Source organism: Gilbertella persicaria, assembly GCF_025201335.1.
Source record: "Gilbertella persicaria strain CBS 190.32 chromosome Unknown B0P05scaffold_13, whole genome shotgun sequence".
Taxonomy (NCBI): Eukaryota; Fungi; Mucoromycota; class Mucoromycetes; order Mucorales; family Choanephoraceae; genus Gilbertella; species Gilbertella persicaria.
The window spans coordinates 196,953-217,944 of record NW_026251974.1 but is presented as its reverse complement, the minus strand read 5'-3'; the positions used below and the strand labels follow the sequence as shown (position 1 = coordinate 217,944).

The window sequence follows — 20,992 nt, the reverse complement described above, 5'->3', positions numbered from 1 at the left end:
AGTATTGAGTTGTTGAATGATTGAATTATTTTCTGTGTGTGTTTCTTGGAATGCAATGATCTTAAGTAACGTATAAATTTTTTGTTGTTGTAGAGGAGAGTGTGCTTTGCGTAGACTGCGACAGTTGAGTGTCGCAACAGTAAAGGAGTTAATGTTGTCCCCACCCTTATTCCAGTTATTGTTGGAGAAGAAGGAGTGAAAGAAGTAACTGATTGCTGAAGATTCTTTCTGGTGTCGTTGAGTTCATTATTTACCAAGTTGTGAGGACGTCCACTACTAACATCGGCATGCGATTTCTGTCGACTGATTTTTTGTTGCTGGATATTCTCAGCATCTCTCATACGATAGTCCATTATCTCGCTTTGTTTTTTTTCCTTTGGAGTATCAAGCTCCTCCACTCCATTCATAACAGTATGCTTTACTTCAGCCGGTTCAGTGCTAGGCTTCTCATCCGTTTCAATAATGGGTTTGGGCTCTTTTTGCATCACAGTTTTCTTAGCCTAATCTTCCAGTGAAGGTGTAGTCTGCTTAACCTCTTGGACTACTGTAGGTCTAAATGCTTTTCTCTCCTTATTCACAATCCGTTTCTTGCTAGGAGCAGTGATCGTATCAATCGCATTGTTTCGTGAAAATTGACGCATGCGATGTCCTCTTTCGTTACAGTTGTAACACTTTAAGAATTTTTTGTGCTGTGGGCAATCTGCTCTACAGTGATCAGAGGTTTGACATATGCGACAAAAATCAGACATATTCTCCTATTGGAGTAAAACATATCTTTTCTTTCCATCATTTTCTGTCCAAAGGATTACTCGTTGCAAAGGTTCAAATTGAGTATCTTTATCTCCTGGAGGAGATAGGTTAAGAGTGGCATAGCCCTGTCCAGTAAAACATCCTTTAACTGTAGTAACTCCTAAATCCAAGATTTGACTAGAGCATGATAGTTGGCCTTCCATATCGGCCTTCAATAAGCGGGAAGGCAAATAAGGGAGTCTTTCCAACTTGAGTCTGACCATACGAGCGTCAGCAGGGATAACTTGGAAATCCTTTAACAAATGTCCCGTCTGCCAAGTAAATCCCTTCATTTGCAATAACGTTTCTTCCAGGACAATCTTTGAACCAGAGAGTTTCAACGTATTCGCGGCTAAGTTATTTTCTAATAGTAGGTACTCGACCGAGATAGTCTTGAAATTCTGTAATGCATCAAACAAGGTTTGCTGATCCTTCAAATCTGTAACATCGATTAAAATACTGTTTCTCTCGATTCCTTTCAAAAAGATTGCACGAGCTGAACAGGTGAAAGAGTGTTGGATTCAGAAGTCAAAGGCACATCAGTAGTAACTGTATTTGTTGCAGGGACACTTGGAGTAATTATAGTAGGTCGAAAGAACTGAATCTTACGAGCACTACTCGATACTATTTTAGCCCAGGAGGAGTAGCCGGTTCGTTAAGATGAGTTTCTGTCAGAGCTTATTGCTGTGGTTGGAAATGTATGGCTCTGATTTTTACATGAAAGATCCATTGTCTATTGCTTTCTTTCTAGACTCATGGAGACGCTTTATCATCCTCAATTTTATCCCTATTGTGCTTAAAAATCTCCATCGCACTCTAGTTAAGAAGCTTCAAGAGCCAATCTACTTTGACGTATTTCAAAAAAAAGACTGTAGTACAATAAATGGGCTCAAAATGTTTATTGAAGAAACTTAGGCGTAGTATGTACGTAAAAGACTGAGCAGTTAAACAAAAACTCTTATTAAAAAGTCAATATTATTTGCACTACAAAGATAAATACAACCCATCATTTTAAAGTGCCACATTGAATGCCAGGACGCAAAGTCCGGTCGTAGATAGACAGACTATACTGTACGTACATTTTCTCAAGAAAAATGTATAATCAATGTCGCCTTATTACGTAAGGTTTGAGATCGTCGTAATTCTCTCAAAAGTGCTCAAGGATAGCTTAAAGCCTATTTATGCATGCATGAATTACTCTAAGTGTCTATAGACAGTGTTTAATGCTATACATGGTACTTTTGGAGTTGGCTTGACTAAAAAAAAAAAAAAAAAAAAAAAAAAAAAAAAAAAAAAAAAAAAAAAAAAAAAGAGCGACTTGTAAAAAGAATGGCCATTTTGCCTTCGAATTGAAAGGGTACTAGTCGTGAAAATTGACAATTTGAGAACTTCTGACCTTCTTTCTGACACTACACGACAAAAGATGGAGCTATTGAAAAGCCCAAGTACTCAAAATGTGCCTAGAGGCTTCAGTTTCTGATGAACGTGTTTGTTTGTTAATTGACCTATAAAACCAATGAAATATGAGCGAAGAAGCTCATAAACATTTTTTGCACATTTACTGAACATTTAAGCAGTAAATTTGCTGTATTTTCTACATCAAGAGGCTTGAAAAGTAAAGATCTACAGCTTTTGTTGTTGTATCAAGACTAAGCAACTGTGTCTTTATGCATTCCTAGCTTTAGAATGAATAGAAGTGCAAGATGAAGGTGATAGCGAATGCTACAGCTGTGAATGATAGTGTGTAAAATACAATTCAATGTGTGTGGAGTAGGATGGAAGATGGTCTGAAAAATAAGAAAAGGATAAAGTCCCTGCTGCATAAGAGTGTGTCGATTGAATGCTCTGATTGCCTCTTGTTAATAAGATCTGTTTTATTTTATGCTATTGTTTTGAGTCTTCAGATGTGTATCAAGTTATTACCTTTTTTTTTCTAGTAGAAAGTGATGCGTGGTGACGAAACACTCAACCAGGAAAAATTATGTAGGGGGCATTTAATAAGTTTCTTTTATCGCTGGTACGGCAAAAGCACAATGTCTTAGGTAACATTGCCTTTATTTTTGATGTATAGGTTTCCTTTTACATTTCAGTTTTTTTTGTCAAAACCTTCGCTTGATATTTTTAAAACTGCTAATAAACATTCTGTAAATTTCATATAACTTTTTTTTTCTTCTTGGGGAAGTATCAAGAAGCATACTATGCAGTGATCGACATCAGAGGCTACGATTTAAACTCTCACTCATTGTATATCGTGAATGCACATGGCGGCTGTAGGCAATTATACCTTTAGAGGCTCTGCATGCAAACACAGTCTAAGGGGAAGAGAGCTGCATAATCGTAAAGTTGTTATTTTAGGGTTAATGAATACTATGCGCCTTTTATGATTTAGCTACAAGTCGATCGATGCATGATCTACTGTCTCAATGAGTAGAAACAGGTATAAATACAGGACTTGTACAGATCAAATTAGAGCCATTCGTCCAATCTTTATACAACATGGTCAGGCTTTTTACTTTTGGTGCTCTTTCTGCTTTGCTTTTTGCTACTGTGCAAGGTGTTGATCTGAATCGTTACGTGACAGTCGGTCGTGATCAAAAGTGTGGTGTTACCCGTGGTAATTCAGCTGAAGGTACTTTCTTGACCATCCATTTAAATTGTGGTCCAAACTTGGAATGCAAGAATGGGTATTGTGCTTTCAAGTCTCATCTTTCTCCGGGCACCGTTTCATGTAAAAATGCGTTGGCCAAGAATGGTTACAAAGGCTATGTAGCTATCTCTAAAAACTATTGTTATGTCGATAATGAATGTAAAGATCTGTATTATGCTGCCGAAGGTGGAAGATATGAGGACGCTGATAAAATCTGTAACGATTGTGGCAAATATTGTGTCAAGTTTTGATAAGGAAGTCTTTTGTTTCTATTTTTTGAGCCAGTCTTTCGTTCGGCTAAAATTGGCTCGTAGTTTGTTGTTTGTTGATCAATTAAAATCTTCTCAAATCACATCTCATGAGAACATTTGTATTATCATTGATTAAATAGCACAGTCAAAAAACCTGGTTTTCTATATATATATATATTATATACATCAACTGCGAATTTTTTCTTTGATATGGACAAAGAAAAGAAGGATAGCTATATATTGAATCAGTGTATGGTATACACTCTAAGGATACTATGATGATTGCTGGATTCCGACAGTCACGGCTGTCTAGTAGCACAACAACATGTTTTTACGTGCCTAAAGCTTTTAGACTTATGAGCAAAAGCAAATTTGTTTTTTAAACAGGTCATTTTGAGTATAAACTTTGAATCATATGAAAATTATTGACTAATTATGCTTGATCCTTTTTTGATTAGCATTGTTTTTAAGATAGGCGTACAATGTACATTGATAGGTTAAAGCTAGAGCTGTTGCTTACTTCAAACCCATTTATTCAAAGAAATAAAGCCTGTTATTAACTGTTTTTGCTTGCGAAAATACTATACACTCAGAAACTAAAATGACCAGGATACAAGCCTATTTCTTTGTCTCTCTCTTATTTTGTAGGTAGTACGAACACGTACATTTGACAGAACATGGTGCATTCGTAAATAGTAATTGTGCACTATTCTTGAAAAAGAACGCACCCTGTTGTACGCCATATTCAGCGCCAGCTCTTTATAAATACAAACACTAGCGTAATATGCGGGTGTAACAGAAGCATTTATCTGCAGGGACCATGGTGATCAAAAGATGAACGATGTGATGTAGAGCATAACGCATCTACAACTCGCTTTAGGCCTATTTACGCTGTAATATTAGAGTATGTATACATGTGTTTTCGTAGGCTATCTCTAGCTATAACATTCAGATCGATGCCATTATAATCTGTATTATGTAGTCGATGTGTAACATTTCAAGGTTTATGATTTTCGAAATTGCATGTTATTAAAGAACTCAAGTAAAAAGCAAGACAAGATTTGTGTTACTAGCAATTAGTCGTTGATAATTGACAAAAACAAAAAGAAAGATAAACAGCCAAGTATAAACTAAAATATACTCTTTTTTTTTTCTCCACAAAATATATGTATAAACTGCCCGATTCTTAATGCCGCCTTAACACAGGCGATCCGACCGCAATTTTTTTTTGTAAATAATCACACCACTTTTTCTTTATTTCATAATGCGATGGGGTAATACCAAACGATCGGTCCAATCCAGATTAATATTGTACCACTCTATCTCGACAACTTGGAAGATGCTCTTTTCTTACAATGAGATATTTTATTAAAAGAATAGCGTAAAAAAAAAGAAAAAAAAAGAGATATACAATCTATAAAAGTGAGTACAAGGGAATGTGTTACATACAATAGTAAAAAGCTTAGTTTGAAATCAGTGGCGTATAGATGGAGGCATAGTAATAGTAGCGAATCTAAATGTTTTGAATAATGGAAGAGAAAGAAGTTGATCGTGTAAGTTTGACACCAGTTTGATTTGGATTACAGAATGTGAGCCCATCAAATGAAGTTGTCAAGCTTGCTCTTCTTTTAGGTGGGGGAGGGGACAATTGGAAGTCTCTGTCATATGCCATGGGTCTTGATGATTTAGATGATTCTTCAAGAAGTGTGCGAGGAGATAAAGGACTAGGAGTACTGACAGTGGCTTCAGGAGAACTGCTTTGCTTACCGAATAACCGAATGTCTTCGTCACCATAAGTGAAATGTTCAAACAAGAGCTCTTTTATAGAACTAACAGCCGATCGACTTGTTTCCTCTGTGATGACACTACTATTAGCAGTGGCAGATGTATTGGTGCTGTCACTACGACTAAGATGCTGTGGCTGTTGTTTATAATGACGATGCTGTTGCTGAGATGGAGTGCGGCTCTTAAGGATACTATTGCCGCTAGTAGGACGCAATGTCGTACTACGAGAATTGGGTTGTTCAATATGTTCTTGAGTTTTATTTTGAGACTGGCTAGCACTTCTTCTACGTACTACGGGTACACTAGCAGAACTAGCCTGACGATTTAATTTGGGTGGGATGGTATTAGATTTGGTACGAGAATGCTGTAATGCAGGTGGAATATTGGAAGGTAAATCGAGTTTTCTTGGGAGTCGACCGAGAACTTGAGAAGAATTGATAGTTCCCTGACCTTGTACAATTTTTAGAAACTGCTGTTCATCAAAGTATTTGAGTGCAGCCCATGAGGGATTTAAAAAGGAAAACCTTTTTTTCAAAGAATTAAGATTTTCTAAATAAGTTTGAGTAAAATGATATGTGGTGAGATAAAAATTCAATACTTACGCTTTCCGATACCGCCATGTTCAAGTATACCATGGAGTGGCTTATGAGGAGCAGGTAGAGTACCCTTGGTGCCTTGCTTAAGAGGTGCTTTGCCTTTGACCAAGCGACAAATGTTGCGTGCAATGCAAACACCGGAAATAGTAGCTGCATAACCTGTTTTTTCTTCTACAACGTTGGTTACATCACCACCTGCAAAGATATGATCATACTTGTAATGATCAATTTGGAGTGTAGGTTTAACTTTAATTCGACCCCATGCATCAATACAATTGTCTAGGGAATTATCACTTGTGCTTGAGGTAAAAAGATTATTGTTAGGACGAGTACCAGTGGCAATAAAGACTTTATCATAGCCAGTATATACACGGCCACTAGAGCCGAGATAGGCATTGTCATTGCTTGAATCAAAATCCAATATTCTTTCATTGCAAACGACTTCGACACCAAAGTCTTGGAGGTATTTGAGAGCCATGTTTTGCTGACGGGTATCACTTCTATTGACAACATTTGAGTGGGAATCAACAAGTGTGATTTGCTTTTTTGGGAAAGCACCAGGAAAGTGATGTTGAGATATTTCGGAAGCCAATTCACAACCAACAAGACCGCCACCTAACCAATAATAATGAGAACTTTGTTTTCAAATTGGTAAAAAACTTACCAATAATTAATACTCGACGAGCTTTTAATAGTTCAAGGTATGATTCTTCCAAGCCTGACATACGATAGAGTGAAGAAGTGTCTGTTGATTTAAGTTGAGATGAGTAAGCGCTACCAGTAGCGACAACAAGATAGTCAAAATTAATCTAATTTTTACTTGTAAGTCAAAGAACGGCTTAAATCGGATAGAAAGAAAACATACCACTTCGCCATTCACAGAGATTGACTTTCCTTGATTTGATAAGTCTTCGGCATAACCAATAATTACTCGCCCATTTTTAACATAGGCATCATGACGTACACGAAGAGAACTTGTTTGTTCAGGATTAACAATTTTTTTGACAATACCAGGTGTATATTCAAAGGAATCTAAAAGGAATTAAATGAGTGGTTGGGTAATGTGATTTTTTTTCCTTATTTACCTTTTGTATCAATCAATGTAACATAGAAACGTGGCATTTGGTCTAGAATTGAAGCTACTGTAAATCCCTATAAATCAAGTCAGGATGATAGATCATGTTTCTATCTACCTACAGTAAAACCACCACCAATGATAGTAACTCGTACTTGATAGTTTCGTATTATAGTTGGACTGACGTTTCTGCTGTATGTTAGTTAAGGTTTACACACTTGCGTTTCGTGTAACTTTACCCAGTTGGGACATCCATTGTTTGTAAAAATTCAGCCAATTTGACTTTCTATAAATATAAATATTGATAAATAAACGTGATAAAAATCGCGCCCATGTTTCTCAAGAGAGGGAACGAATGTAATACCAGCATGTCAACAACTTGTGTTTCAGTTTCTTCAAGGATCGTGACAGCATCTACACGGTCTACAATAGCCCATTGCAATGCTCGAATGTCGTCTCTTACTTGTTCTTGTGTGGTGACATTTAACTCTAGTGGCGATCCGTGAGCTAAAAATGTCTTGTAAATTCTATAAAGATTTAGCCATACTGACATAATTTTTTTTTTTTTTTTTTTTTTTTTTTTTTTTTTTTTTTTTTTACCTGTGAAGTATATTTTCAACTGCATTCGGATCAGTTTCATGCTTTAATTGAGACATTGCCTCAATAAATAACAAGCTTTCATGAGACCATGTTTGTCGAAGAAAGCACTCAAAAGCGCATAATAGTTTAGGATTTGAAAGTACTTGGCTTAAAGTGTATTGAGTGGTTGAAATAGTTGAATCATCGCCTGTTGAAGAACTAGCTGTAGAATAAGTAGAAGATGAAGACGACAGCGAATGCTGCGACTTTAATTCTTGATGTGTGTAATGCATTTTCAATGCTTGTGTGGAGTGCGGTAGAATATGTTTTGAAAAAAAGAGTGGAGAGAGAAGAAATATAAGAGAAAGGAAAATTCTTCACGGCCAATTTGTGTTTAAATTTTGGCTCTCTCGATTCAAGCTTTACTTGATAGACAAGGTAAATGGCATGATTATTTTACCCAATCGGAGTCTCTAACCTGTGAAACAAATGCCCATTGTTGCACATTAGGTATACCGGGAGAGAAAACGGGGGGGACAAAGACCTTTAATTGTCAAAAAAAAAGCGGTATTAGTCGTAGTCAAGAATATTGTGATTTATAAGCTCGTTTTTTTTAAGCTTGTCTTTTTTATTATTATTTAAACAGTAGACATCAGAAAAAAATCATAAAAGAAAGAGAAAATATGTCAATCTAGTAGAAAAAAAAGAAGAGGATATACAATGAAGATTTGTTGATGTATATGTATAAAGAGAGAAGGGTGTGTAGTAAATTATGATAGTAGTTGTTATGTTGCATCTAGTGTTGTCATTTTACCAAACAGGTCTTGAATCATGCTTGGCCATATCAATGATTCTCCAGCCCCCAGTGACAGGGTTTTGAAGATCCTCGGGTTCCTTTGTAAGAACACAAGCGTAGGTTACTTGTTCAATAAGATCCTAAAAAATAAAAAATTAGCTTATTTGCCTAATCCATTTAGCCTTTTCGTCCTCTTACCTCCTTGCCGTAAACAATTTCACCACTTCTTGCATTACGGAATACAATAATTTCTTGTGTACGGAAGGACAATACGAGTACAGGAATATCGTTTTCTAAGATTTTGGCAGCGACCAACTTGATGGAATAAGTCAGTATATATTTTGACATGTGGAAAACACCTTACCTCAATGTCACGCAAATCTTGAATTTTACAGTCACTAATTAAACCTTGTTGCATTTGAGCTTGAATGACAGCAGTCAACACATTATATGTCTGGAAAATGTCAATGATATGTGAATGTATAGAACCCTACTTACGGCTTCTGAGCACCATAACTTCAAGGTATCGACATCGCCCTTCAAATAAGCTTCCATGAGTTCAGGAACAATATATTTACGAGCATCTTCCATGAACTTGTCCATGTTAAATGTAGGGTCAATGGCTTGAAAAGCACGAATGGCTTGTGCTTGATCTGATTCTTCGAAAATGGAACCTGAAAATATATGTAAATATAAATACACACACACACACACACACACACACACACACACACACACACACACACACACACACACACACACACACAACCATTAAACTCTATACTTACCAAACGTATCAGCAATACGGTCAGTGAATGCACGGGAATAAGAAACGAAAAGATTATCTGATTCTTCATAATTTTTTCTAGCACGGAAGATACCTGTTCCCCACAAAAAAATAAAATAAAATAAACGGCCTGATCAAGCGTAATATTAATTTACCTTGCATGATAGGACTGTCTTCCTTAAACTTGTTCCAGCTTTCCTTCCACTTGGAGTCTTTGTGAATGACCAAATTAGCACCGGCTTCAGGATTTTCGGCAACAGACTTGGTGCTCTTTTGGGTTGATTTTTGAGCTTCTTCACGCATCTTACGTCTTGTTTCCTTATCAACAAAACCACCATAACGACCTGAATCATCCTTCAAGACTGTCTTGAAGGAATCTGTGATCTTTCCAACAGCTTCACTCTTTTTCAAAGGATCCACAGTCTTGTCAATGGTTTCTGCAGCTTTCTTGATCTTTTCTGAAGTGTCTTTGGCAAATTCGGTTTCTGAAGCCTTTTTGAAAGAATCATTGACAGAAGAACCTACTTTTTCAGCAGCTTTGGTGATCTTCTCAGTAGCTTGCTTCAAACGCTCTGATTGAATGGATTGTTGAGCCTGACCGTGAAATATGAGTATATTGGTTTCTTTTTTGTTGTTGTTGTAGAGTACTTACTTTAGCCTTTTCGTACATTTCTTTGGCCTTTTTAAGTGCCTCACTATCGTTTAAACGACCTGACTCATCTTGCAAAGTCTTGACTTCTTTACTTTTTGACATTTGCTCTTTCAAAGTATCCATAAAAACCTTGAAAGGAGAGCTGTAGTGACGCACAGAGGTATTTTGGTAACGCACAGCGCTACTGTTCAAGCGTGTTCTTGAAGTGGTGGTCAAAAGAGCTCTATAGGCAGACATAATATATGCAAACAAGTAAAGAGAGAAATAAAAAGAAATAGGTAGAACAAATTGGATCTCTTTTTGAATGGGGTAGGGTGGCTTGTCTTTAGAAGGAACCCTTGGACAATATTTAAAAGCCCGTACAATGCCATATATGAGCAAGAAAGGGACATAAAGCAAGGGCAGCTGTCTACATACTTAGTGAATAAGACATACATGAGATATACTCAATGAAATGACTGAATGAAGAGGTTTGTGCAAAAGAAATACAAAAATGCGTAGCTTTCTAGAGATACAAACTGATTTTTATTGGTTATGTTTGTGTAATCTTTTTGATCAAAGCTCGCTTCATGAATTGTTCTCTTGATAGAGTACGAGTATACTAGCACAAATGAGTACAGACAGTAACAAATGACACTAATTACCTTCATAAATGTTGCTAAATCAATTCTCTCTGAATTCAAAGCTCTTGCTAGAAAATAAACTGTGTCTGATATAGCATTATCATCAGCTACTAATTCAAACAGCCTAATTCCGAGTTAGTTATTTGGCTATTTCCTTATGTCTGCTTACTGATTAGCTACAACAGTTGTACCACACAATGCTTCATCTACTTGAACGTCAGGCATAGCATTGACCTTGTCAGTAACTTGGTCTATTTCATTTGATCTTGATTCTAAAACCAGCGTATTATGCTTTAATCGCTCCTTAATATCATACAATGCTCTGAATTCTTGCTCAATTGCCATTTCCCCTTCATTCAATTGTCGATTTTGAAGTAACAGTCTGTCCATATCACCCGATATTGACACATTGTATTGCTGCAGTCTATCAGCAATCTTCCTATAGAGTTGTTCTTGTAAACTAGAGCTTGAATTTGGAGGTATTGTAGAAGGGATTGTAGGAAGTGAAGCTGATTTAGGTAATGTATTGCTCGAGTTTAGACTAAGTGCCTATGACAGAGTTTATTACCTCCTGTTGCACATTATTTACTTACAGTCAAGCCTTGATTCATATTATACAATGCAGTACTCTCACTCATCCATCGAGGCTGTTCAATTGCTGCATGAGAAGGAGCTGGGCTACCATTATTAAGTGGTGATGACTGTGGTTGTGGCTGTGGTTGATGAGAAGCTCTGTCCAAAAGAGATTCTTGAAATTGTGGTGATCCTATTACATTAGGTGACATATTGTTTGGCTTAGTATATACAGGAGGTTCCTGAGCAAATACTTGTTGAAGAATAGCTACTAGCTCTAATAGCGTATGGTTCTATCATAGCTATAAGTACCATAGACATGTATTTAACACTTTCTTACTTGATCATTTGACCAGTTTGATCTATAGTGGTGATAACACATGCCACTCTTATCAACATGCCTTCCTTCCCGTATCAGCATATTTGCTGTAGGCTTAACATATGGAATAGGCGAGGCTTTTGGGTACTCTTTTGGAATCCAAAAAGCAACCGGAATGTTGTATGGAATAGACCTATAAGTAATAGGAACTGTACCATGTAAACATAATAGCAGTTGTGTATGGCCATCATTAGATGCTATAGTGAAGAATGAGTTAAACTAAGTAGTAATAGAGTATTTAGACATACTATAGGTGTCCATCTTGGGCTTAAGTGACAAGTACGTTTGCAAAACTGCATCTACATCCCGAAACGTTCTATCAGGGTCTTGATACTAAATAGAATAAGTCATAGAATATCATTATAATCAACAAGACTTACGTGTTGTAATACTGTACGTAGCCAACTCTTAATATCCATAAGTATGTATACGTGAATATATAAGTGTTATGTATCTATATACTGTATATGTATATGTTAGAAGAGAAGAAATGCTTGTTTCTCTCTTTAAAAGCCTACGCTTATTTCAATGCCCGATGTACTGTGGCATTTTTATGGATTTTTGTAGATGGAGGCAAAATAATTATAAGAGAAGATAGGACCACCTCTTTATTTTTGTAGTATTTCTTGTTTTAAAACAAGGTAAAAACGTTTAATAAGATCAATAATGAATAAAAAGTATAGAATGGCTGAAAATAAGTTGATCAGAAATGATTTATTTCATCTAAGCACTCTTATTCATGCTTAACATAAAATAGTTCCAGTCTTTGTATACAAAGAGAATGAAACAAAGGCTAATCTCTCAATTAATATGGAGATTTTGTTTAGTGCTATTAGGTACGGCCAAAGATGGATGGTTTCGGCCTTTGAGAACGATAAGCTCGCATTTTTTTGTAAGCCTGATGTACTCCAAGTATTGGGACAGATGTTTGAAGCGGAATAGTTATCTAGAAATCAAATTAGATGACTTGGACTGACTGTTACTTCAAAATCGCAGTTAGTACAACTGTACAATTTGGCTTGAGTAATGCATTTGTACAAGTCAGCACCTCAAACAATAGTCGTTTCCCCACATCACTGGTATGACCGCACCTGAATCAAGTAATTTGTTTTGCGCCCGGTCGACTTCATGACTGACTTCAGGTACGACTGTAATTTTTAAACTTCTTTTTTATGCAAGTTAAATTCCTTTTGAAACTTGAGTTCTGTGCAACATTTCTCTGTTTTGAGGAGATCTTTCAAATCTCAATCTTCCTTAAATAATCAATGTCTATATTCTCCTTTATTGGTTTAGGTCTCTGATTTTTGTGCTTTTATGCCTTTTTCTTCTTAATACTTTTTTCTCTCTCTTCATTGACACTGTTTGCTTTTTTATAAGATCATTACCCCTGAATTTACTCTAGGGTTTCTATTCCTGATTGACAAATTAACAGAGGAGTTTTTCTCAAGTGATTATTTGTCAATATATTTATACATCATTTTGCGTACAACACAAGATAGCCCCGTCTCCTTCCTTCTCCCCCTTTTCCCTCCCCCTTCAATTGAACCCAAGTAGGTGCTTTGTAATTTGCAAGTAAGGAAGAGAATTATCTTTCTCTTTTTTTATTTGGTGTAAGGAGTAACTACAGTATTTCTACTTTGAATTCAGACGATGCTAGTTTTTTTTCTGGGCGAATCAAAATTAATTTCAGGATGCTCTTCTTACCTATTTTGGACGAAATAAAATGGAAATTAAACAGAAAGAGAAGAATTATTAAAGAAGGTACAATAGTATGTTAGATGATTTTATCTATAACAATCTTAATTCCCAAAGGAAATACCGTGTTCATTACGGCGAGTATTGCTTTTCTTTTTACTTTCTCTCGAATCGTTCTTGACGGCTTTCACCCTTCTAAATTGACTTAGCAATGTTCATCATATTCAAACTAGCGTTGATGTCACGCTGCCATAATGTTTTTCACGTTTTGCAAATGAGAACACTATTACCGTGGACACCAATAATACCACCCAAAACCCTACTTTCACATTTGGAACATATTTAGGATGTCAAATATTCATCAATGTCCACAACGAGTAAGTCATCAGTCCTCTCTCTCTTCTTTTCAACGTTCTGTATAGAAGACCAGTGACACCAGTCCGGACCGTTTTCATCTTCACATGGTTCTTCCCAAACATGCTACTACCAGATACTATCAGTGGTACCTTCTGTTTGTACTGAAAGAAATTGCTTTCTCTAAGTACCATAAACTTATGAGTATAAAAATTATCGTAGCCATGCCCAAGTAACTTTTTACCTTGTTTCTGTTGTTTTCGGTGCCATTTTTCTCTTTCCTTTATTCTTCTTTCCGGACTTATTCCCTTCTTCTTCCGCTTCCCTTTGTTCTTTGCTCTTTTTCGTTTGTTTCCTCTTGACTTCTTGTTGTATTTCTTGGTATCATCTAACAACATTTTCACCATTTGCTCCGGTGCTCGTTGACGACCCTGGTATAAGAAAAAGGTTTCTTTTGCAGTTTCTTGATTGTAAAAACTGAAAATACGACCAATGTTTTCGAGCATATAAATGGCATACTCCATATACAGTAATTCATTGGCAGTCTTATTGGTAGGTATATTTGTTTCAATCGTCTTAATACCGCATGCTTTCTTTTTCTTTTCTTGCTATGCTGAGAATTTTGTAGAGCCTGTCAAGTGGTAATATTCCTTAATGGAACATTGTCTGAAGTCGTTAATATTACCACTTGAACCAGCAAATGCAGTGAAAACCCTTTTTCTTCCTGGATCTACGGCTATTGGTAAATAGTGGCTGTCAATTTCATGCTGCTCAAAATCATCCAGAATCAGATCAACTTGATTGATTTGCTTGGTTAAACGTTTTTCTGTGATTGTTCGTTTGTTAAAAACAAAATCAACAGAAAAACCGTCTGATCTGATCAGATTACCAAAGAGCCTCTTATTTGTTCCAGTGGGTAATAAAGATTCAATCCTAATAGTAAACATATTTTAAATGACTATTATATAAAAACATTTTTTTACAACTATGTACTTACGATTTGATTATAAGCGGTTTAAAATCAAACACCTTGTAAAATAAATGCAGCTGATCATTATACCCTCTGGGGAGTGGTTCACCAGGAAGAAATGCTGCTAATGCATTGACCGAAATTGTCACTGATCGCCAATGGCATGATGGTGAAGGGAATACATTGGACAGCCTTAGTAAAGGAACTCTTTTAACGTCAAACGCTTTATGGGATTGATGTTCCCTTTCAAAGACAGTCAGTATATGAAACAACAGAGGAACAAAAAAGCCAGGGTTATCAGCTAATGATTTTATACTAACTCTAGCATCGAGTTTTTTTTTTAAGTGGCAGGCATAGTTCATCGATTCTTCGTTTAATCATAGGGTCTTCAAGTGATTTCTGTTCAAGCCACGCCGCTTCACCTTGGCATACATACTGATATCCATATTTTATAACAATATCATCGACGTCCTTCGGAGCCATGGACTATATACATAATATTTAAGTATTTAGAGTAAATGGATGTGATTATTAGCTCTTACAACAAACACAATTTGAATTTAATATTGCAAAAATCTTCTCAATATATTTTCAAGTCTTTCTACAACTGCATTCTCGTAGGTGGTTGCCAGCTCCTTGCAGGCCTCAGCGATTCACTGGCTAGTTCCTTCAGTCAAATCTTCATTAAAAGTGGCATTAGGATTTCCAGCTTTGAAGCTATCCCACTCTTGTAAAAAATTTTGTGGCAGAAGCTTGGTGTTTTTAGGTTCTCTATTGTTCACCAGTTGACAAACAGGATACCAAAACTGTTGCCGAAAGATACCATCAGATATGGGTTCATTTGGGGGTTTCGAAAGATACCAGTTCACAAAAAGTTTGGCTCTAAACACTATCTCCCTTACAGCGCTACAACACGAGGTTATTTTCTGCTTCAATATGTTTTGATATTCTTCCTTGACACAATTTTGAAAAGGTAATTTACGAGCGCAAACAGTGTAATTTGGCCCAAGATTTTGAAGCATAGTATTTGACTTACTTGTAATGTAAAATGAGCAGAAGAGTGGCCGGGAAGTTCACACTTCTTGCATATTACCCCCGGATTAACTTCAGCTTGATTCCTTTGAAGTTTTGCTGCTCTTTTTATTTTTTTTTCAGTATTTTAGGCTGCTTTCTCTTTCTTTTTCTGGTACTAACTATTAGATAGGTTTAGTGATCAATATGGCCATATGAATTGAACACTTAATGATTACACCTTCGTGGCCAGTTTCTTGTGTATATAATTGACATTTGTAGAATTTTTTTTTGACCAGTGGCCTTTTTTACCACAGTCCAAACATGTTGCATCTAAATCGAGTGATATTGTCAGTTAGACTTTTACTGCACGAAAAGCTACTTGCATACCTTCAGATTCGTTTTTTTCTATTCGATTTGTATAAACTAATGGTTTTTTTTAGGAATATAGTTGTACGATGCATGATAGGTTTGGTATATCAAAATAAAGAAAAAGGAAAGCTCATAAAAATCAAACTGTCCCATATCATTGACACGGGTATTGACAGCATTTTTTGAAACTCATTATATCAGTCCCTCCTATCCATACCAAGAGTTGTTGTCCGTATTCTGTCGTTTAAAAACGAGCCAAACCTATTGCTAAGGGTTGGAGCAGATGGAGAACTTAATTTTTCTTTAAATAAGATGAACCTCGTTAAAAAAAACATTATAACAGACAAGTCAATCTAACTATTGTTGATGATCTGGTATAAATAACTTTAAACAAAAAAAAGTATATTATCACAAATAAATCTTTTCTCATAACAAGAACATTTGTCATCTATTATTATTATTATTATGCCAGCTAGTCATAGTTTGATAGCAATAGAACTGAGTTCATTCTAAACAATGATATAGCTGAATCAACATTTACACTCTTACGGAATAGAGTCATATAATCCAGAAACCAGTAAACAGATCTCGTCTTGAATGATAAATAACTGTAAAGATGGTTCGCAAAGTATATTTTATTGAGAAAGCCAATACTCTTATTCCATCTAATATAACCTTCAGCTCATCAAGTCCTATCTCAGGTTACATCTAAGGACATAATCCAAATCATATATAAGCCTAGAATACAAAAAATCTCTCTCGAACTTTTACCTCAATACATTTATAAACGGTCTCAAAGTATTTCCTACACGTCTCTTTATTTTTTATAATTTCTATATTCAATCTTTTTATTTAAAAAGTCTCAAAACGCCACAATAACCAGTCATTTTGATATTGCTTCTCTAACAATTGATTTCCCTTTACAAATAAATGTCTAAATGTAAACTCTCATTCATCCAAAAAGCTAATTCTTTTTCTGTCTAATTTCCATTTTATCTCGTCCAAAATAGGCAAGTTAAACATCTGGAAATTAATTTTGATTCGCCCAGAAAAAAAAACTAGCATCGTCTGAATTTGAAGTGTAAAAACAGTATTTTCTGTTCTGACATGCAAACAAGCTTTTTTTTCCTGTCGTTAAAACTAACGGTTTTGATCAACAAAAAGGCAGTCTAGGGAAAGTGAACCCTATCTTTATAGCCTAAATCCGTAACTCTATAAAAAGAGAGAATGTGTAAAGTTTAACCTCTTTTTTCTTATTGTTATTATTTTCTGTACAAAATGTCAAGAGACCAAATGGACGATTTATTAAACAACCCTATCAACTTTGAGCATATCAAAGTTAACCCACATTTTGATTTTTCAATTTCTTTTGTATGGGATGAAATCCAATTTCTCTTTAATGAACCTTCTTCTCCATCCACTCAAGGCTCACTCACACCTACCGAAGAAAATGAAAAAGAAGCTTATTTTGGATCAGCGTTCCTGTGTGTTTATCGTCAACCTACTAACCATGTATGTTCATTTTGCTCTCGTGTGTTTTCTCGTCGCCATGACCTTGAAAGACATTGCCGTGTTCATACGGGCATCAAGCCATACCATTGTCCACACTGTCAAAAATCATTCTCTAGATCTGATGCCAGAGGTCGTCATTTCCATTCCAATCCTTTATGCTTTCATGACGCAAGAGTTCAAAAGCTTATTCGTCGCCGTAAACCAAAATCGCCTTGATTGTATTTTCTATTTTGTTAGATTCCTCTCTTTTTTAGCAAATATAGGCATAGACTAAAAAAGCTTAACTCATCCTTTTCCTATATTTGTAAATGTATACTCCTTATTCTTTTTTATATTTACCACTATTGTATATGACTCTTTATGACCCCCTTTTTTTTATGAAATAAAGTTATGTGTTCGTGAACACAGAAAGGGAAACATGCATATTGGCAACAAAAAAGGAGAAAGCTTATTATTTATTGATTAAAACCTAATCCACTTGACTATTCAATTTCTGCTCCCCCTCACGTCTTTCTAATTCCTCGGCTTCGCGATCAATCTTGCTGAATTGCCATTTCCAGGAAGCATTGTACAGAAAAGGTCTTAAATCAAATCGATTGTCATCGGTACTATAGGCTTCAGCATGATATGAAGGCGTCAAAGTTGTCAATTTGTGTCGATTGATAGAGTAGTAGAAAAAGAATCGTTTTACTTTGGTGGCTACCTCCTTAGGTGGTAAATGGTCACCCCATTCGTGCACTAGCTTGCTGAACATGGAGTAGGGGCCACAACGATCGACCTTACGAAGGCGACCATATCTAGAAAGCTCATCATAGGTCATACCCATATCAGCTTCATCCGACTGCACATACTCTTTTGTGATTGGCTCTAGTTCAGCAGTAGGTACGGCATCCAAGAATTCACCTAAAATGGGCAAGTCGAATTTGCTCTGTGCATAGTGAATAAAGAGTTTGAGATCGTGTTTGGAGATAGCGCCAATAGGATTGACATCAGCACTACTACAATCATATTTGGTCAAATAGCCACGTAACGTTTCGTCCACATTGGCACTACCCAAGACTAACAAACCTCCCTTGATGGAACGGCACCAGGGCAAGAGTTGGGCAAAGAGATAAGCAAGCAACATGCGGAGACGAGCTTGAATATTTTGCATAGCCAGGTTTTCGGTATCTGTTCCGCCATGAACTTTATATTTGGGTGATTTGCCAGTAACCAAAGTAAACAAGCTATGAATAGACTTGACTACTGTATCCATATTCAAATCAGTATGGTAGCTACCGATGACATTGGCCAAGTCCTTAGCTCGTTTACGGGTTTCATTGCTTGAGTTTTCAGTACCCATATAACAAGTATAAAAGATACGATGAGCAAATTCGCGAGGATCTGTAGGAGTGTAATTCTCTTCACCAGCTAAACGACGAGCATCTTGAATAACTTGCTCATTGCCCTCACCTGCTTCCTTGACTACTAAACGACACATGGAGGCAACGATGGTAGCAGTAGCACAACTATCAATGCCACCGCTGAGTGGCAAAAAGTAGCCTGATGTTTTTGATCGACGTAAATAATCCCACAACCAACAAGCAGGACCTAAGGCAATTTCTTCTTCAGGGATATGGTAAAAGGGAGGGCGGGGCTGTGTGGGGCGAATATGGATATTGTCTTCAATATAGCTGTGTGTCAATGCCATGTTGACTTGCTCACGTTGGTAAGCAGCTGTAAGTTGTGCTTGGATACCACGACTTGCCATACGAGCACGGTAAGACCGAACATCCTCTAAATCTACAGTGGCAGTAACAACCTCAACATCCTTAAGTGAAAACTGGGATCCTTGTGCAACAATATCGCCGTTCATAACAATCATGGCGCAACCATCATAATAGAGACGATCACCGTCACAACCTTGTTGATTGGCGTAAAGATAGACACCACCTACTTTAGCAGTAGCGGCTTTAATCAGATCAATACGCGTATTTAATTTACGCAATTCGTGATGACTGCCACTACTATTTGTAAATACTTCAACACCATCGAGGCCCATATTGATATGGGGACTAGCAGGTGTAAATAATTCTTCACATGTCTCACAACCAATACAAGTATCTAATGTACTAATGACACAATCACCAAAAGGCACTAGTATCTATGAATTTGTCAGATCCTCCCTCTTTTTTTTTCTTGCATAAATTTTACCTGGTCTGTGATTTTAGAGATCATACGAGGTAAATAGTATTGTTCAACCTTTTTCGGTGTCCAAGGTGTAAAGAAACGTAATTCACGATAATTGCCATCATTAGCCAAAAACATCTTGGGACGGATCAATACAATCTTATTATCCGCAATAACAACACGACAGTTGTATTTAACTGATTTATGCATGACAGGCCTATATCTTGTTAGACAAAAAGTATGTATTTCCTTTACAACTTACATGCCAATATCCAAAATCATGTTCTTTGCTTCGTCACTCTTAAGAATCTCGGCTAACACTTCCCAAGCATGCAAATAAGTATCCCCTTCTAGAAAATGATCCTGACAACCATAGCCTCTGTAGAAGTTGATTAGCTTTGCCGACAAGCATAAGTTTTGATCAAGATACTTACGTGACCTCTAATTCGGGACCGACACGTAACTTGGCACCCTTTTCTTTGGCAATACGAATACTTGTCAAAATACGTTCTAGATTACCTTCGAAATCCAAGGCCCACTGGTTCAACGAACATGTAGCTAGAGTAATACTATCTTATGTGTCAGTATGCCGAGATTCTTTTTCTTTGAGTAGCGCATTACAGGTGACCCATGTTTTAATAGACAGAAAAAAAGATAAAGAAAAAGGATGATGGAATAATGAGATGCAAGTGACTGTTTACCATTTCTATACGATATCAGAGACAAATCATGCCGACAAATAAACCTCGAACTCGCCTAAGTCCATCCTAATATCTTTGGATCTTGTCTATAAGGCTATTCTGCTGTTCCGAGAATGTTGGATCAGGTATCCCATTTGGCTTCATTTCTCGGAGACTAAAAATGGATTCTGGCTGTTTTGCAGAATTTAGCCAGAATTCTAAACCTTAGAGGCTGAACAAGGAAGCAAATTTAGCATTAAAGTACTACTTAGTTTCTCCAATGAGGGTCAATGCAACTATATCTATAGGTTTCCTTTATTCTGCAAAAAGCGTTAGTTCTTGCTTTGAATGTCAAATATATATATATATATATATTTTTAACTGCATGTTCGGATTCTTGATTCAGTGTGCACCTGCCTTTGAAACTGAGCTGAAAAACCAAAATGAAAAGTAAACCTTTACTTTTGAACATACAAAAGAAGTAGAAGCAAAACGGCTTCATTTGATGAATAAGAAAATAAAATATTTAGGTCCCGCCGAGACTCGAACTCGGATGTAAAGATTCAGAGTCTTTCATGCTAACCAATTACATCACGGGACCTTTCGTTACAAGAAAAAAATTACGTTTAATATGAGCGCTTAATTTTGACTAGTCACGTGGCTTTTATCCAATCATATCCTTAATTTCAGATAATTT

General features: G+C 36.4%; 9 protein-coding genes and 1 non-coding gene across 10 annotated transcripts; 2 read left to right on the top strand and 8 right to left on the bottom strand.

Moving 5' to 3' along the window:
• The first annotated feature begins 3,250 nt into the window (after positions 1–3,250).
• On the top strand, positions 3,251–3,770 carry B0P05DRAFT_535962 (uncharacterized protein). Its single transcript, XM_051577504.1, has one exon. The coding sequence runs from the start codon at positions 3,286–3,288 to the stop codon at positions 3,685–3,687; it is 402 nt and encodes a 133-aa protein (XP_051436314.1). The 5' UTR covers positions 3,251–3,285; the 3' UTR covers positions 3,688–3,770.
• A 1,257-nt stretch (positions 3,771–5,027) lies between these two features.
• On the bottom strand, positions 5,028–8,096 carry B0P05DRAFT_535957 (uncharacterized protein). Its single transcript, XM_051577503.1, has 9 exons — positions 7,744–8,096; positions 7,508–7,670; positions 7,383–7,429; positions 7,266–7,332; positions 7,154–7,220; positions 6,934–7,100; positions 6,733–6,877; positions 6,075–6,683; positions 5,028–6,021 (listed from the first exon to the last, which is right to left on the bottom strand). The coding sequence occupies exons 1-9, from the start codon at positions 8,013–8,015 to the stop codon at positions 5,201–5,203; spliced, it is 2,358 nt and encodes a 785-aa protein (XP_051436313.1). The 5' UTR covers positions 8,016–8,096; the 3' UTR covers positions 5,028–5,200.
• A 117-nt stretch (positions 8,097–8,213) lies between these two features.
• B0P05DRAFT_535955 (uncharacterized protein) lies at positions 8,214–10,211 on the bottom strand. The gene is made up of 7 exons (XM_051577502.1): positions 9,958–10,211; positions 9,461–9,899; positions 9,307–9,399; positions 9,017–9,192; positions 8,883–8,972; positions 8,717–8,833; positions 8,214–8,658 (listed from the first exon to the last, which is right to left on the bottom strand). Exons 1-7 carry the CDS (start codon positions 10,192–10,194, stop codon positions 8,533–8,535), a joined length of 1,278 nt encoding a protein of 425 aa, XP_051436312.1. The 5' UTR covers positions 10,195–10,211; the 3' UTR covers positions 8,214–8,532.
• A 203-nt stretch (positions 10,212–10,414) lies between these two features.
• On the bottom strand, positions 10,415–12,016 carry B0P05DRAFT_535950 (UEV domain-containing protein). The gene is made up of 7 exons (XM_051577501.1): positions 11,913–12,016; positions 11,781–11,865; positions 11,494–11,729; positions 11,174–11,446; positions 10,750–11,129; positions 10,602–10,704; positions 10,415–10,558 (listed from the first exon to the last, which is right to left on the bottom strand). Exons 1-7 carry the CDS (start codon positions 11,949–11,951, stop codon positions 10,490–10,492), a joined length of 1,185 nt encoding a protein of 394 aa, XP_051436311.1. The 5' UTR covers positions 11,952–12,016; the 3' UTR covers positions 10,415–10,489.
• Positions 12,017–13,520: 1,504 nt separating this feature from the next.
• On the bottom strand, positions 13,521–13,919 carry B0P05DRAFT_535944 (uncharacterized protein). Its single transcript, XM_051577500.1, has 2 exons — positions 13,826–13,919; positions 13,521–13,764 (listed from the first exon to the last, which is right to left on the bottom strand). The coding sequence occupies exons 1-2, from the start codon at positions 13,849–13,851 to the stop codon at positions 13,578–13,580; spliced, it is 213 nt and encodes a 70-aa protein (XP_051436310.1). The 5' UTR covers positions 13,852–13,919; the 3' UTR covers positions 13,521–13,577.
• On the bottom strand, positions 13,848–15,305 carry B0P05DRAFT_609960 (uncharacterized protein). The gene is made up of 3 exons (XM_051583381.1): positions 15,094–15,305; positions 14,579–15,037; positions 13,848–14,514 (listed from the first exon to the last, which is right to left on the bottom strand). Exons 2-3 carry the CDS (start codon positions 14,911–14,913, stop codon positions 14,190–14,192), a joined length of 660 nt encoding a protein of 219 aa, XP_051436309.1. The 5' UTR covers positions 14,914–15,037; positions 15,094–15,305; the 3' UTR covers positions 13,848–14,189.
• B0P05DRAFT_609948 (uncharacterized protein) lies at positions 14,782–15,729 on the bottom strand. Its single transcript, XM_051583380.1, has 2 exons — positions 15,094–15,729; positions 14,782–15,037 (listed from the first exon to the last, which is right to left on the bottom strand). The coding sequence occupies exon 1, from the start codon at positions 15,571–15,573 to the stop codon at positions 15,205–15,207; it is 369 nt and encodes a 122-aa protein (XP_051436308.1). The 5' UTR covers positions 15,574–15,729; the 3' UTR covers positions 14,782–15,037; positions 15,094–15,204.
• Positions 15,730–17,033: 1,304 nt separating this feature from the next.
• On the top strand, positions 17,034–17,863 carry B0P05DRAFT_535924 (uncharacterized protein). The gene has a single exon (XM_051577499.1). It carries the CDS (start codon positions 17,213–17,215, stop codon positions 17,660–17,662), a length of 450 nt encoding a protein of 149 aa, XP_051436307.1. The 5' UTR covers positions 17,034–17,212; the 3' UTR covers positions 17,663–17,863.
• On the bottom strand, positions 17,864–20,271 carry B0P05DRAFT_535923 (uncharacterized protein). Its single transcript, XM_051577498.1, has 5 exons — positions 20,237–20,271; positions 20,050–20,184; positions 19,878–19,994; positions 19,640–19,832; positions 17,864–19,589 (listed from the first exon to the last, which is right to left on the bottom strand). Exons 1-5 carry the CDS (start codon positions 20,245–20,247, stop codon positions 17,916–17,918), a joined length of 2,130 nt encoding a protein of 709 aa, XP_051436306.1. The 5' UTR covers positions 20,248–20,271; the 3' UTR covers positions 17,864–17,915.
• Positions 20,272–20,823: 552 nt separating this feature from the next.
• B0P05DRAFT_t38 lies at positions 20,824–20,896 on the bottom strand. The gene has a single exon. It is a non-coding gene; the product is annotated as a tRNA-Gln (tRNA).
• Between the last annotated feature and the right edge of the window lie 96 nt (positions 20,897–20,992).